The following is an 18231-nucleotide window of genomic DNA, read 5'->3' on the forward strand; positions in this document are numbered from 1 at the left end:
CACCCTCATGTCGTTCCAAACCTGTAAGACCTTCGTTCACCTTCAGAACACAAATTAAGATATTTTTGATAAAATCTGATGGCTCAGTGAGGCCTCCATTGACAGCAAGATAATTAACACTTTCAGATGCCCAGAAAGCTACTAAAAACATATTTAAAACAGTTCATGTGACTGCAGTGGTTCAACCTTAATGTTATAAAGTGACGAGAATACTTTTTGTGCGCCAAAAAAACTAAATAACGACTTTATTCAACAATATATAGTGATAGGCGATTTCAAAACACTGCTTCATGAAGCTTTGAAGCTTTACAAATCTTTTGTTTCGAATCAGTGGTTCAGATTGCGTATCAAACTGCCAAAGTCACATGAACCATTGAAATTTCGAAACACTTACGTAACAAAGCCTCGTTTACTGAAATCACGTGACTTTGGCGCTCCGAACCACTGATTCGAAACAAACGATCCGTAAAGCTTCGAAGCTTCATGAAGCAGTGTTTTGAAATCGTCCACCAATAGATATTGTTGAAATGTCGTTATTTTGTTTTCATTTTGTTTAACCCTTGTTTTTATTTTGTCCACTCCAAACCGTACAAACATGGCGGATATCACCCACTACCACAGGTACGAGACCCCTCCCACTGCAGCACGAGTACAGTCTATGGTGAAGATGAGAATCACCTGAGCGCGCAGTGAAGCGTGTTTAAAATACATAAAAGCGTATAAAAGAATGAATTGCTGTATTACTTATAAATAGATTTGATATTATACATATTAGAGAATGTTCTGTCTTATACGGCACTTTTATTATTTTAAGTTTTACCGCAAATATGATGTTTTTGACAAATTCGCTAGTTAAAACATGTAGTTAACACATATCAGGAACTACCAAGACATTTTAGTCAATTTTAAGACAATTTTATGTTAATTATTGCTTATGTAACTATCTGTGAATGAACATGTTGGGCCAGTTACTGTGAACAGGAATCGGCTTAGTGCAATACAGCCGTAATGTGCCAGAGCGAGCTGCGGGCCACAATCGGCCAGTTAACATGTGCTGATGCCGAGTCTGAGCCGCAGGCGGCGCGGGGCAGCCGAGCTCGGGCCGATTACTACATGCTATCTGGGGAGCCATCGGATTTCATCAACAATATCTTAAAGGTGCCGTAGAACATCTTTTCAAAAGATGTAATATAAGTCTAAGGTGTCCCCTGAAAGTTTCAGCTCAAAATACTCCATAGATTTTTTTTAATTAATTTTTTTAACTGCCTATTTTGGGGCATCATTAACTATGCACCGATTCAGGCTGCGCGGCCCCTTTAAATCTCTCGCTCTCTGCCCTCCCGAGCTCTCGAATATAAGTGCAGTTATACAGTGCATTTACAAAGTTCACACAGCTAATATAACCCTCAAATGGATCTTTACAAGATGTCCGTCATTCATGCTGCATGCATGCATCAGATCATGTGAGTATAGTATTTATTTGGATGTTTACATTTGATTCTGAATGAGTTTGAGACTATGCTCTGTGGCTAACGGCTAATGCTACACTGTTGGAGAGATTTATAAAGAATGAAGTTGTTTATGAATTATACAGACTGCAAGTGTTTAAAAATGAAAATAGCGACGGCTCTTGTCTCCGCAAATACAGTAATAAACGATGGTAACTTTAACCACATTTAACAGTACATTAGCAACATGCTAACGAAACATTTAGAAAGACAATTTACAAATATCACTAAAAATATCATGATATCATGGATCATGTCAGTTATTATCACTCCATCTGCCATTTTTCGCTATTGTCCTTGCTTGCTTACCTAGTCTGATGATTCAGCTGTGCACAGATCCAGACATTAATACTGGCTTGTGTAATGCATTGAACATGACCTGGCATATGCAATATTGGGGGCGTACATATTAATGATCCCGACTATTACGTAACAGTCGGTGTTATGTTGAGATTCACCTGTTCTTCGGAGGTCTTTTAAACAAATGAGATTTATATAAGAAGGAGGAAACAATGGAGTTTGAGACTCAACGTATGTCTTTTCCATGTACTGAACTCTTGTTATTCAACTATGCCGAGGTAAATTCAATTTTTGATTCTAGGGCACCTTTAATTTGTGTTCCGAAGATTAACGAAGGTCTTACGGGTGTAGAATGGCATTAGAGTGAGTAATAAATGACATTATTTTCATTTTTGGGTGAACTAACCCTTTAATGTTATGAAGTGATGAGAATACTTTTTGTGTGCCAAAAAATATAAAATAACGACTTTATTCAATCTAGTAATGGGCGATTTCAAAACACTGCTTCAAGAAGCTTCGAAGCTTTACGAATCATTTGTTTCGAATCAGTGGTTCAGATTGCGCCAAAGTCACGTGAACCATTGAAATTTCAAAACACTTATGACGTAACGAAGCCTCATTTACTGAAAACACGTGACTTTGGCAGTTTGATACGCGCTCCGAACCACTGATTCGAAACAAAAAATTCGTAAAGTTTCATGAAGCAGTGATTTAAAATCGCCTATCACTAGATATTGTTGAAAAGTCTTTATTTTGTTTTTATTTTGTCTAGCCCTTTAATAGAGGCCTATTTTGAACTGATTCGCCTTCCACACTTGTGTTATTCTCAAAACATTTTACAGTTTCAGACAGATTTTAATAACTCATTTTAAAACTCAGGTTGGTATATTTATATAGTTAGAAACTGTAGTCACCAAAATGGCTGCATTGCCAACACTGTATTTTACGGTAAAGCTCAGACAACAACAGTTGCCAGTTGTTACCATAAATTAAACTATGTTCTTACTAATTGAGCAAATTAAGCTTTAAAACCAAAGTAATGAACAAACAAGTCAATTATCTCCACAAACCCCATGAAGACCACCAAGTTTTCACCGTGCACGCCATAGAAGAACCATTCTGGGTTCCCCAAAGAATCTTTCACTGAACCGTTCTTTATAAGAACCATTTTCTTAGTGTAAATAACTAATAATAATCTCCCTTTGTGCATTAAAAATGTTCCATAGATGTAAAGTTATTAATAAAACCATATATGCCATTAGAGAGCCTTATTTTAAGAGTGTTTGAGCGAATTTGATAATCACCTGAGGATTGTGTCCGTCTATCTGGCATGTAGGCAGGACAGGTCTGCTATCGCGGGAATTTAAGAGGACAGCGCCATCGTCTTCACGAGCCTCGCTTTAAACCGGATGTAAGTGTAGCGGCGGCATCTACTTAACCGCGCTCGCTATTGCTAGGCGACGGGCTTTTTTACGTGACCCGATTCGAGCTCCATCCAGGGTCGCCTCGTCATTGTAGCAGCTCCCTCTCCACTCACATCCTCCTCGATAGCCCTCTTCTCCCTCTCCTCTGCATCCCTCCACACATATTCCAGGTATCCAGACGACCTAGAAAATGTCTTGCGCCGGGAATCCGCTGGTGATATTATTCGGGGTCTTGATGCTGCATTCGGGCTCCGCTCAGAACGGTAAGGACTTTAATGTGTTGAGCTTAAAGAAACGTTTTATTACAGATTATGAAGGCTTTCTTGATAAGGAAACGGTTGCTGCACGTGCAGGTGCAATTTGCCTCGACCGCACGGGATAAACTCTCATCAATCCTCAGCACTGCTTTTGGAAATACTCAGAACTAAACAGCCGCTCAGACTGAGAAAGGTGACATTTATGTGTATTAAATATTTAAGAAAACATGTCCTTGTAGGTTTAAATGTCAAAGCGCACTGCATTCCGCCTTAAAAGAGCAGTTTATATCTCTTAAAAGCGGCTCGCCATTCTACTTCATTCTCACAAATAGGTTAGATTTTAATATTTGGTGACTTGTCCCACAGGGAGCATCTATTTGTGACTGTGATTATGGTTCTCTCCTTTCCAGAGGATCGTTTGGATGCGCTTAGATGGGTCATTGGCTGCTTATCACAAACCCAAAAATGCAGAACTGTGTTTCGCACTTGTGCTTGATTTGCATACGGCCAATCTAATGATTCAGAAATTCTTCTCATGTTCCTGTTTGTTCTTCCGACGCAAACCGATCCTTTTGCGCAGCGACATCTTCGCGTTAACTCGCATGTCAAATAGGAAATAACGGTAGAGGCAGGTACCCGGTCCTCTGCAGCGCCGTAAATAGCAGCAGTCCATTCTGCTGCATGTTTCTATTTATAGAGCCGATGCAGCAGCGGTATGCATGGCGTTAATGTCCTCCCCGTGCGCGCGGACCCGTTAAAGTCTTAACGGAGGAGCACCGCGGTGCATTATGACGACATGGACGCGCTCAGTTAATGAGCGGTAACACAAGAGCCCGTCCGACTTCATCTCCTGGCCATGAATTACTGCCGTTTAACTAATGCATAAAGTATCACCTTTAACATCGTAAATGATAGGAAATAATGGAGGAAAAAATGTGTTAATTAAGCTGAAAAAGTAGTCAGAGGTTATTCTTTGTGATTCAAGGTGACCCAATGATTGGACTTTGTGATTCTCAACTTGCTTTGCTTCAGTTGCATATTAAAGGATTAGTTCACCCAAAAATGAAATTTCTGTCATTAATTAAGACTCATCCTCATGTCGTTCAACATCCATCCTCGGAACACAAATTAAGATATTTTTGATGAAATCCGAGATTTTTTTTGTTATCCCCCATTGAAAGCAACAAAATTACCTACATGTAGTAGCCTAAATGTAGTAAAAACATCATTAAAATAGTCATCGTGACTACAGTGGTTCAACCTTAATGTTATGAAGTGACTACTTTTTGTGCGCAAAAACGAAACTCTTTATTTCGAAGCGCTGCAATGAAAAAAGCATATAGCAGATTGACAGGGGAGATACCTCTCATCACTTCATAACATAAAGGTTGAACCATGTAGTCACATGGACTATTTTAACAATGTCTTTACTTCTCTGGACACTGAATGTGGTAATTTTATTGCTTTCAATGGAGGACATAAAAATCTCCCAGATTTCACCAAAATATCTTAATTTGTGTTATGAAGATGAACGAAGGTCTTACGGGTTTGGAATGACATGAGGGTGAGTGATTAATGACAGAAATTTCATTTTTGGGTGAACAAACCCTTTAATTTGCGACCCATTGCATTGTATAAAACTATTTCTGAAATAAAAAATCTAACATAGGCCCAACAGCATGCAAGTGAACCAATTTTTAATGTAATCTGGATCTTTTTTTTTTTTTCTTTTCATTTTTCTTGTTAGCCTCTGCCAAAATTGACTAGCTTCTAACAAACGACAAATAAACGTACGCCAAATTCTTGTAGGGTGTCAACAACTAATATGGGAAGTGTTTCCTTAATTTTTTAGAAGTTAAGCTGTCCTTCACTGTAAAAAATATTTTCATGATTTGTTATCACAACATTTTTTTCTTTTGTCAAATAAACTTATAATTAATGTAGTTCAGATAACATAATATTTTGAGTTTCTGTTGATTAAACCATTCGCCTTCATTGTATTAACTCAATTTTTTAATTTCAATGAACTCAAAATTTTAAGTCAACCAGGTAACTTACTTTTTTATGTTAAATAAAACAATTCTTTACAGTGTATGCATTGCACATATATAGTTAGTTGCAATTTAGAATTTGCATTTAGCATTGTTCCTGTCCGCAAGCCTCTCGGAACAAATCTAGGGTCCATTTTTGGTCACAACCCACTGTTGTAGCCCATTGCCTGTTTGTGATCAGCACATATGAAGATCAAACCTGACACTTTTCCTTTCATCTCACTCAGATGCTTTTTATCTCTCAGTACAAATGTGTGAGCACACACACACACACACACACACACAGACACATTTGATCAAATGGATCATTTTGGCATAGATGTTTTTGCATGGCATAAGAGCACAACATTGATTGCTGCCTTCAGACTAACAAGGTTTTTGCTTCTATCTTTAGCGAACAACATATTTGTATGCAATCAAGCTTACCATTAAAGGATGCACAGTATAGTTTATCGACCAATACAGAGATAAATTAATTGATCAATATTGGCCCATGTTAATTACAGGCACATGTTAATTTGTTTTCATGCACACAGGGGTGTTGAATAGGAGATCCTCAATGCCTCCTAATTTCTGCGATGCTCATTACAGTCATCAGATCAAAATAAAACATGCTTATGTCCATATATATTGTTTTTAATCAATGCAGCATTTGGTAACTTGTATCACCCATTGAGTAGAAAGGTGCAAAAATCATATCTGGGCCTGCTTTATTTCTCATTATGCCCTTATATGATTGTTTTATATCACAATCATTATCAACAGAACCAGCAGTAGACTGCTGTGTGTAAAATTAATATTCTGATTAACATAATAATACAATTCAACAATCAAAAAGCCTCTCTGCATACTTACGTAACATTACCTCAAAGGAAACTTTGTATTACTTTTTTGTTCATTTGTGCTATTGATCTTTTGTCTGTTCTCCCTACTCGCACAAACCCTTACACAAACCTCTCACTGACTGATCCCATAATCTTTTAATACTAAATAAATAAATATGTATCATAGTAGTCACATTTGTTTCATATTTTTCTTTTTTAACTGTTAGACTTTAGAAGCTTTATATGTTAAGTATATAGGTTGGTGCAAGTGTCAACATTAAAACAAGGGTAGATAAAAATGGAAATGCAAACAAAAGATAAAAAAAAAATCATAATATAGTTATTAATACAGGTGCTGGTCATATAATTAGAATATCATCAAAAAGTTGATTTATTTCACTAATTCCATTCAAAAAGTGAAACTTGTATATTATATTCATTCATTACACACAGACTGATATATTTCAAATGTTTATTTCTTTTAATTTTGATGATTATAACTGACAACTAAGGAAAATCCCAAATTCAGTATCTCAGAAAATTAGAATATTACTTAAGACCAATACAAAGAAAGGATTTTTAGAAATCTTGGCCAACTGAAAAGTATGAACATGAAAAGCATGAGCATGTACAGCACTCAATACTTAATTGGGGCTCCTTTTGCCTGAATTACTGCAGCAATGCGGCGTGGCATGTCGATCAGTCTGTGGCACTGCTCAGGTGTTATGAGAGCCCAGGTTGCTCTGATAGTGGCCTTCAGCTCTTCTGCATTGTTGGGTCTGGCATATCGCATCTTCCTCTTCACAATACCCCATAGATTTTCTATGGGGTTAAGGTCAGGTGAGTTTGCTGGCCAATTAAGAACAGGGATACCATAGTCCTTAAACCAGGTACTGGTAGCTTTGGCACTGTGTGCAGGTGCCAAGTCCTGTTGGAAAATGAAATCTGCATCTCCATAAAGTTGGTCAGCAGCAGGAAGCATGAAGTGCTCTAAAACTTCCTGGTATACGGCTGCGTTGACCTTGGACCTCAGAAAACACAGTGGACCAACACCAGCAGATGACATGGCACCCCAAACCATCACTGACTGTGGAAACTTTACACTGGACCTCAAGCAACGTGGATTGTGTGTCTCTCCTCTCTTCATCCAGACTCTGGGACCCTGATTTCCAAAGGAAATGCAAAATTTACTTTCATCAGAGAACATAACTTTGGACCACTCAACAGCAGTCCAGTCCTTTTTGTCTTTAGATGCTTCTGACGCTGTCTGTTGTTCAAGAGTGGCTTGACACAAGGAATGCGACAGCTGAAACCCATGTCTTGCATACGTCTGTGCGTAGTGGTTCTTGAAGCACTGACTCCAGCTGCAGTCCACTCTTTGTGAATCTCCCCCACATTTTTGAATGGGTTTTGTTTCACAATCCTCTCCAGGGTGCGGTTATCCCTATTGCTTGTACACTTTTTTCTCCCACATCTTTTCCTTCCCTTCGCCTCTCTAATGTGCTTGGACACAGAGCTCTGTGAACAGCCAGCCTCTTTTGCAATGACCTTTTGTGTCTTGCCCTCCTTGTGCAAGGTGTCAATGGTCGTCTTTTGGACAACTGTCAAGTCAGCAGTCTTCCCCATGATTGTGTAGCCCTCAGAACTAGACTGAGAGACCATTTAAAGGCCTTTGCAGGTGTTTTGAGTTAATTAGCTGATTAGAGTGTGGCACCAGGTGTCTTCAATATTGAACCTTTTCACAATATTCTAATTTTCTGAATTTGGGATTTTCCTTAGTTGTCAGTTATAATCATCAAAATTAAAAGAAATAAACATTTGAAATATATCAGTCTGTGTGTAATGAATGAATATAATATACAAGTTTCACTCTTTGAATGGAATTAGTGAAATAAATCAACTTTTTGATGATATTCTAATTATATGACCAGCACCTGTATATGCATATTTATTATTATTATTATTATCATTATTATTTTATAGTAAACTCACACTCCAATAAATTGAAATAGTTATATTTCATATGTATGCACAATATTGTTACTATATTATTATTCAAACAGTAGTCTCCTCCTGTCACTGTGTATTTGTATACATGCACTATTGTTATTAATATTATTATTATAATTATTCATACACTGACTGAAGTCACACTCAAATCAGAATATAGCTATATTTTATATGTATAAACATTATTATTATAATTAATATTATTATGCTTGGAGCATGCAATTAGAAGCTCATAATAAAATGGCATATGCTTTGTTTTCATAATGACAAAACATAAATGACAGTAAATTATGAACACCTGTCAGTGGTTGTTGTTCAAATATCTTGTCTTTCATCATTTATTTATGCACAGGCCTATAAACTTTTGAAATCTAATGAAAATGCCTTCACACATTCTATCCCTTTTGTTTTTAAATTCAAAACAAGTTTTTATTAGTTTGTTTTCTGGTGCTTGAAAACATTGAAAAGCAGAAAGCACTGTTGATTAATCACTTTCAGTTTTGTTCCTAAGTTGCTATATTGCTGAATGCACACAACAAACACTTACTACACTATATGACTGGGCACTTTGCGAGGCTTGATATCTCTGAATGCAATCAGCTTAGACAGCAGTTAATGAGGGGGTGGTGGGCAGCCCTACCTGCTCATCTACTGTTAGTATGCTTCTATGGAAACCGCCTGTCCATCAGCACACCCACACATAAATAGTGAGATTGCACTGAGGTGCTCAGATTCAGACTGATATGCTGATGGCATCGTTCAGGGCTGTGCACTTTGTGTCTATCTGCAGAAGAAGCTCTTTTCTAGTCATCAAAGAATCCTGAAAAAATATATATAATGACTGTTTTCCACATTGATGATAATAATAAGAAATGTTTCTTGAGCAGCAAATCAGCATATTAGAATGATTTCTGAAGGATCACGTGACACTGAAGACTGGAGTAATGATGATGAAAATTCAGCTTTGAAATCACAGGAATTAATTACATTTTAAAATATAAAATAGAAAAAAAAAGAGATTTAAATATTTAATTGTAATTATATTTCACAATATTATGTTTTTACTGTATTTTGGTAAAATCAATGCAGCCTTGGTGAGCTCAAAAGATTGTCTTTTTGTGTCAGTAAGTAAGAAGTTAGTAGTTTTTGCTCAATTAGTAAGAAGTTGCCATTGTCACACGGTGGTTGCAGGGTAAGGATGCACAGGATATATATATTTAATATTTGTATTTTTTAGACAAAATAATATAGAATGTTTATGCCATTTGTTTAGTTGTCATCCATACAATGTAAATTACTTATTGGTTTCTCAGCATTGAACAGAATTTTAAAATCTGTGCTTCAAGATGTAAAAAAGGAAAATAAAATATCGGTCAGATCAGAGATTTTACGTTATTGCGGTTAAAATGAGGCCCCTGACTATGGAAGCCCGTTTCCGCCACTAAATAAAAAAATAAAAAGAGTAATTGCGACTTTTTATCACAGAATTCTGACTTTTTTTCTCGCAATTGCAAGTTTATATCTCACAATTGTGAGTTATAAAGTCAGAATTCTGAGATATAAACTCGCAATTGCCTGATATAAAGTCAGAATTCTGACTTTTTTCTCGCAATTCTTTTTTTCTCGCAATTGCAAGTTATAAAGTCAGAATTCTGATATAAGCTCGCGATTTCATGATATAAAGTAAGAATTCTGACTTTTTTCTCGCAATTCTGACTTTTGTTCTCGCAATTGCAAGTTATAAAGTCAGAATTCTGATATAAACTCACAATTGCGTGATATAAAGTCAGAATTCTGAGATATAAACTCACAATTGCGTGATATAAAGTCAGAATTCTGAGATATAAACTCACAATTGCATGATATAAAGTCAGAATTCTGAGATATAAACTTGCAGTTGCGTGATATAAAGTCAGAATTCTGAGATATAAACTTGCAGTTGCGTGATATAAAGTCAGAATTCTGAGATATAAACTTGCAATTGCGTGATATAAAGTCAGAATTCTGAGATATAAACTCACAATTGCGTGATATAAAGTCAGAATTCTGAGATATAAACTCACAATTGTGTGATATAAAGTCAGAATTCTGAGATATAAACTCACAATTGCGTGATATAAAGTCAGAATTCTGAGATATAAACTTGCAGTTGCGTGATATAAAGTCAGAATTCTGACTTTTTTCTCACAATTCTGACAATTTTTTAAAGTCAGAATTCACTTTTTTCTCGCAATTCTGACTTTTTTTCTCGCAATTGTGTGATATAAAGTCAGAATTCTGAGATATAAACTCACAATTGCAAGTTATAAAGTCAGAATTCTGATAAAAACTCGCAATTGCAGGATATAAAGTAAGAATTCTGACTTTTTTCTCGCAATTCTGACTTTGTCTCGCAATTGCGATTCATAAAGTCAGAATTCTGAGATATAAACTTGCAGTTGCGTGATATAAAGTCAGAATTCTGAGATATAAACTCACAATTGCAAGTTATAAAGTCAGAATTCTGATAAAAACTCGCAATTGCAGGATATAAAGTAAGAATTCTGACTTTTTTCTCGCAATTCTGACTTTGTCTCGCAATTGCGATTCATAAAGTCAGAATTCTGAGATATAAACTTGCAGTTGCGTGATATAAAGTCAGAATTCTGACTTTTTTCTCGCAATTCTGACTTTTTTCTCGCAATTGTGTGATATAAAGTCAGAATTCTGACTTTTTTCTCGCAATTCTGACTTTTTTTCTCGCAATTGTGTGATATAAAGTCAGAATTCTGAGATAAAAAGTCGCAATTACTCTTTTTATTTTTTTATTTAGTGGCGGAAATGGGCTTCCATACCTGACCCCAATTCATTTCCTCAAAAAGTAAATAACACTTCTGTGCATGGCAGGATCTTTTTTGTATTTTCTCATGGATTCATTGTTAAATTATTTATTTCTTATTGCACTTTTGGTTTGTAATTTGAGTTTAATCTTTCTTTTTTTTCCACCCGCTGCCCTTTCACTGTCCTTTTTTTTCCTCCCATCTCTTTATTTGTCATGTTTTTCCTGTCTTCCCGTCTCTGTGCCGCCCCTCAGCGGGGTTCGTAAAGTCCCCCCTCTCTGAGACTAAGCTGACGGGCGACACCTTTGAGCTGTACTGTGATGTTGTGGGGAAGCCCACACCTGAGATCCAGTGGTGGTACGCCGAGGTGAACAGGGCCGACAACTTCTTCCAGTTGTGGGATGGCGCGCGCAGGCAACGCGTGTCCATCAACACCGCGTACGGCGTCAATGGCGTAAGCGTGTTGTCCGTCACCCGCGTCACCATTGAGGATTCTGGGATTTATGAGTGCAGAGCCAGTAACGACCCGCGGCGTAACGATTTGCGCCAGAATCCGTCCACTACCTGGATTCGAGCCCAGGCAACAGTTACGGTGTTGCAGAGTGAGTTAACTGTCCCCGCTAGTGGTGTGGCCAAAATAAACCATCCGCCCCCTTGACTTTACCTACAATTTAGTGTAGTGCCATGGTCAGCATTTGCTGTAGTGGATCTTCCCTTTTCCTCCTCCTTTGGTTTTAGTCTATAAACGGACTACAGACGGTCAGAGCACCATCCTTTTAGATCGCTAGTAGCTGCTACATACAGGCAGTGACCTACTTTTGTAGTCAAAAAGCCCTTATTGAGTGTAAAATGTCCTTGTCCTCCTTATTGAGATATTTCAAGGTTGCTTTCTTTGTGTTGATTATGACAATATTACAGTTTCTGTTCAAAGGAGTCCATGGAATCTGGTAAGATACAGTAGTTAGTATTCAACAGTTAGGTTTTTTTCAATAACCAATGGTCAAATACTTCCTATATTACAGGCCTGGATCATATATGATATACAATGGAGTCCAAAAGTCTGAGACCACTATACTTCTTTATCCACCTTATTGTTAATGTAAGAGCAGCATAGCAATTTGTAAATTCAGTGTGTCCGGCTTCTGGTTAATTTTAGCTGTAAAAAACAGCTTGTATGCTGCTTGACATTGCAAACTGTTATTTCTTACCATATTATTTAAATGTGTTGTCATAATCATAAACACGCTGGTTTGTAGCGCAAATAGTTTTACAGTTTACTGCACTTATTGTTTATTTAGTTTCTTAGCAGCTAATGAATCTGAAGCCTTGCATATTCACAGTAAATAGCTTACTTCTGCATTGCAAAATAAGGTGGTTAGAATTCACTACAAGTAATATAATATTTAATGTGAAAAGCTGTATTGAACCAGGGTTATTATTGTTAACTAAGGGGTTTCAACTAAAAACTGAAAACGTTTTATGTGTTTTGGCCGTTCATTTACACGACAATGCGTTTTGGAGGCCTGAAAATGCAAACTTTTGTAAACGATACTTTGTTGTAAACTACAAATGCGCAAATAAGTGACATTGCCATCATTTACCTGAAATTAAAGTGAAAACAAAAAATAAAAATAAAATTTTATTTGAAAAATTTACATAATACTATATCAATAAAGTATATACTATTCAAATAACACAGAACTGAATGTACTTTAGTTTAGTTTAGTATTTGGTTTGTGTTTGTGTGCAGAATCTTAGATATTTCTTATTTATTGTATATCATAATGGTTTATTTTGTTGTTGTTTCAATAATAAAATTCAAAATCTTAAAACTATTTATGTTTATTTGACAGTCTTTGCGGTCTCAGACTTTTGGACTTCACTGGATATAATGTATGAATAAAAGGAAAATGATTTTGTAAATTTTTTATTATAAGAGATTCATACGTTTAATAGTGAGCTTTTAATATAATATGGTATATGAGTCTATATTAGTCCATTTACACAAAGCATCATAAAGAAGCTGCTTGGAAAAGCTCAGTGATTTATTTTCTTGTTGCTATAAAGCATATTCAGCTTTATTCCCCATATTTATTTTCCTCTCCCACTCTTCCACACAAACACACACACACACTTATATATAGATGTATAGATCCCCGCCGCCTTCAATCAGTGTGATGTAGTATTTCTCTGGCCTTGACCGACACATCTGTATTTTCAGAACCATCAATCGATTCATCGGATCACATGATTCTACCCGTGGGTTACCACATCCCACCAATCACGCTTCAGTGCAACCTTACAGCTTTCCAAAACGCCTACCTAGAGACCTTCTGGATGAAAAACGGGGAGGAGATCGCTGACACAAGGGTCATAGCCAAGAACACAGAGTACAAGTAGGTGCTGTTATTGAACATTTGTGCTGTTTATAGCATTGAATCTGAAACATTAGAAGCATTATAATATGAAATAAATAAGATTTGGCACACAAACCAAATACTACATGAAATGTACAGTATGTAAGCATGTTGTTATTATAATTTTTACCAAGTAGTTTTATATGGATGATAACTATTATAATGTCTAATAAAATATTTTTTGAATTTGAGTTAAATTAAATGCTGCTACATTTTTTATTATGTATATAAAGTATAATAACATTAAGTCATACTTATAATTTTTTTACATTTATTTTACATACTTTTATTAATGCATATTATTGTAAATTGTAAACATATTTTTTCATGTGACCAGTTTGCCACATCAAGCACTTGATATTTTACACAATGTATATTGTACATAATTTAATCAACAGATTAAAGGATTAGTTCACCCAAAAATGAAAATTCTGTCATTTATTACTCACCCTCATGCCGTTCCACACCCGTAAGACTTTCGTTCATCTTCAGAACACAAATTAAGATATTTTTGTTGAAATCCGATGGCTCAGTGAGGCCTACATAGCCAGCAATGACATTTCCTCTCTCAAGATCCATTAATGTACTAAAAACATATTTAAATCAGTTCATGTGAGTACAGTGGTTCAATATTAATATTATAAAGCGCCGAAAATATTTTTGTTGCGGCAAAAAAAAAAAAAAAGATTTATTTAGTGATGGCCGATTTCAAAACACTGCTTCAGGAAGCTTCGGAGCACAAATGAATCAGTGTGTCGATTTCAGCAGTTTGGCGATTTGACACGCGATCCGAATCATGATTCGATACGCTGATTCATAATGCTCCGAAGCTTAATGAAGCAGTGTTTTGAAATCGGCCATCACTATATAAGTCGTTATTTTGTTTTTTTGGTGCACCAAAAATATTCTTGTCACTTTATAATATTAATATTGAACCACTGTACTCACATCAACTGATTTAAATATGTTTTTAGTACATTATTGGATCTTGAGAGAGGAAATGTCATTGCTCCCTATGGAGGCCTCACGGAGACATCAGATTTCATCAAAAATATTTTAATTTGTGTTCTGAAGATGAACAAAGGTCTTATGGGTGTGAAAAGGCATGATTATGGGTAATAAATGACATTATTTTCATTTTTGGGTGAACTAACCCTTTAATTGATTAGCAAAATTTGTTATTTGCAGACCTACTACTAATACTATAAATATACTTATATATTTTTCTATCGACTAACTAATGATTTTAATTTTAAAAAAAAATATTTATTTAATTTAATAATAGATGAACTGAAAAATCAACATTATATTTAATAATAGATTATTTAATCGATTCAGTACATTTTATTGACTTTAATATCATTCTGTGCCACTATCAGATCAAAATATAGCAATATAGGCTTCTGGGTGTTAACAAATAGCGATCATGTAGTCATTTGCACTAACCAAGTTGGCCTTTGTTTTGTAAATGCATTATCTCAGTGACTCTCAAGCCTTGGCTCTCTGTCTGTTGATGCCGCTCTGCTCTGCATTGGTCTAAATCCTGAGCGAGGCTTCTGTCTTTACTAACACGTGTTGCTAATCTCTCTGCCTGACTCCTAATCTAATCAGACTAACCATATAGGCACACTAGTACTGCTAACAGTTAACCTGCATTCATTTTTTTTCTCTACATGTGGGTGTTATTTATTCTGATTGATTATATATTACTCCAAGGTCCTGAATACCATTATATTTGCTTGGTACAGAAATAGTATCTTTTATAAGTGTTTTATTTTTACACAGACTTAATAAACCAAGGCCAGACGATGCGGGCGAGTATATGTGCGTGTACATATTTGAATCGGCCCCTCCAGCTAATGCCACCATTGAGGTAAAAGGTAAGATGCCCTCAAAATACCACACATTTCTCTAAAAAAATACAGAAATTGAATGGTCAGTGGTTTCTTTCTAGTATTACAGCGAGTCTTATTTTCAGATGGTTTGTATAAGTGTCAACATTTTGAACCTGTCTGTGGGGTCTTTCCATCTCCTCCACACAGCACATGCTGAGTCAGAGCAGAGCTTGGACACTAACAGAGGCCATGACAGCATGATTGTGAGCTTGGTTAGTTGAGTGGAAAAGACACCCAGTTTTTGTTCACTAGGCAGTACAGAGTGAATAAGCCCTTTGGGTTTTCTGCCTCTCCCTGCACAGTATATGGATTGTACTTTTGTTTTTATTGTGTTTTATATTTGTGCAAATAAAACTAAACCAAACCAATGTGAATACATTTTTTTTTTTTTTGTGATCTTAATAATTAGTATTATTTGTTTATACTGTATAATTAGCAATATCTAAATAGTAATAATATAAAAACAATAATAATAGTTGCAAAATTAATCATTAGTAATTCATTTGCAATATTTGGATAATAACAGCATATTTAGCAGAAGTATTTTTTTAAATAATATTAATAAAAGTAATGTTATAATGTCAAACTTTTGACTTAAAATGTTATGCTAATATAATTTTTAATAAAAATACCAAATAAAAGCATTTCAGTATTATACAGCAGTATTATTTTAGTATATGAGATAATATTAGTTTTAATTAATACTTTGAATCAGTTTTTATTTTTATTTTTTCTGTTTTTATTCTAATTTGAGTTAAAGTATTAGTAATTTTGTTGTGTGTTTAGTCATTTTTTCTATTTTAGTTTTAGCTATTTAGTACATCAAGTTAACCTAAATTAAAATAAGAAATGTTGGCAACTACCTAAAATAATTTTATTTTATTACAGTTAATGTTTATTTTATTTCAAGTAATGATTTTTTTTTTTATGATTTTAGTTTGTTTTATTATTATGACCAGTCATAGGTTAAAAGGTTAGTTCACCCAAAAATGAAAATTCAGTCATTAATTACTCACCCTCATGTCGTTCCACACCCATAAGACCTTCGTTCATCTTCAGAACACAAATTAAGATATTTTTGATAAAATCCGATGGCTCAGTGAGGCCTGCATTGCCAGCAAGATAATTAACACTTTCAATGCCCAGAAAGCTACTAAAGACGTATTTAAAACAGATCATGTGACCACAGTGGTTCAACCTTAATGTTATGAAGTGACGAGAAAACTAATAACGACTTTATTCAACAATATCTAGAGATGGTCGATTTCAAAACACTACTTCATGAAGCTTCAAAGCTTTGCGAATCTTTTGTTTCGAATCAGTGGTTTGGAGCGCCAAAGTCACGTGATTTCAGTAAACGAGGCTTCGTTACATCATAAGTGTTTCTATATTTCAATAGTTCACGTGACTTTGGCAGTTTGATACGCGCTCTGAACCACTGATTCAAAACAAAAGATTCGTAACAAAAGATTCGTGAAGCTTCGAAGGTTCATGAAGCAGTGTTTTGAAATCGCCCATCACTAGATATTGTTGAATAAAGTCATTATTTTGTTTTTTTGGTGCACAAAAAATATTCTCATTGCTTTAAAACATTAAGGTTGAACCACTGTAGTCACATGAACTGTTTTAAATACGTCTTTACTACCTTTCTGGGCATTGAAAATGTTAATTATCTTGCTGTCAATAGAGGCCTCATAGAGCCATCAGATTTGATCAAAAATATCTTAATTTGTGTTCCGAAGATGAACGAAGGTCTTACGGGTGTGGAACGACATGAGGGTGAGTAATTAATGACAGAATTTTCATTTTTGGGTAAACTAACCCTTTAAGTGAATATCGTTGATTGTCTCCTAACAAGGCCACATATTAAGGTCTGGGTAGATTAGATGGTAAGAAAAGAATCAGTTTTCATAATCTATTTCTTGGATGCAGGAGAAATGAGCAGAAATAAAGATCTGAGAGACTTTGACAAGGGCCAAATTCTTATGGCAAGGCAACTGGGTCAGAGTATCTCTGAAACGGCTTGTGTGTTGCCCCCAGTCTGCAGTAGCGAGAATTTACCAACCACAAACAGGTGACAGGATGTTGGGCGCCCAAAGCTCATCGATGCATGAGGGTAACGAAGGCTGTCCTGTCTGGTCCAAGCCAACAGAAGGTGTACTGTGGCAGAATTCACACAAAATTTTAATGATGGTTATGAGAGGAATGTGTCACAACACATCACACTCTGCTGCGTATGGAGCTGCACAGCCGCAGACCAATCAAAATGTCTATGATGACCCCTGTCCACCATCAAAAGCATCTACAATGGGCACACGAGCGTCAGAACTGGACCTTGAAGCAGTAGAAGAAGGTTGCCTGGTCCCATGAGTCCCGTTTTCCTTTACATCACGTGGTCGGCCGTGTACATGTGCGCCGTTTATCTGAGGAAGTGATGGCACCAGGATGCACTGTGAGATGATGACAAGCCAGTGGAGGGTGTGTGATGCTCTGGGCAATGTTCTTCTGAGAAACCCTGGATCCAGCCAGTAAATTTGACGCGTGCACCTACCTAAACATTGTTGCAGACCAGGTTCAACTCTTCATGACAGTGGTGTTCCCCGGTGGAAGTGGTCTCTTTCAACAGGATGATTCACACTGCACACATTGTTCAAGGAATGGTTTGAGGAACATGATGATGAGTTCAAGGTGTTGCCCTGGATCTCAATTGAGCATCTGTGGAATGT

General features: G+C 36.0%; 1 protein-coding gene across 4 annotated transcripts in view; it reads left to right on the plus strand.

Moving 5' to 3' along the window:
- Positions 1 to 3174: 3174 nt before the first annotated feature.
- The window catches only part of nptna (neuroplastin a), a 30345-nt gene continuing 15288 nt past the window's right edge, over positions 3175 to 18231 (plus strand). For 2 of the 4 annotated variants that reach the window (XR_007180141.1, XR_007180142.1), the window contains exons 1-3: positions 3175 to 3495; positions 13415 to 13589; positions 15396 to 15490. Coding sequence is in view for 2 of the 4 variants with exons in the window: in XM_048159117.1 (XP_048015074.1) it covers positions 3423 to 3495; positions 13415 to 13589; positions 15396 to 15490 (343 nt within the window). In the remaining 2 variants the exon portion in view is untranslated. The remainder of the gene's footprint in view (positions 3496 to 13414; positions 13590 to 15395; positions 15491 to 18231) is intronic. The other 2 variants (XM_048159117.1, XM_048159118.1) reach the window with 2 other exon arrangements.

Source organism: Megalobrama amblycephala, linkage group LG15, assembly GCF_018812025.1.
Source record: "Megalobrama amblycephala isolate DHTTF-2021 linkage group LG15, ASM1881202v1, whole genome shotgun sequence".
NCBI classification, from domain to species: Eukaryota; Metazoa; Chordata; class Actinopteri; order Cypriniformes; family Xenocyprididae; genus Megalobrama; species Megalobrama amblycephala.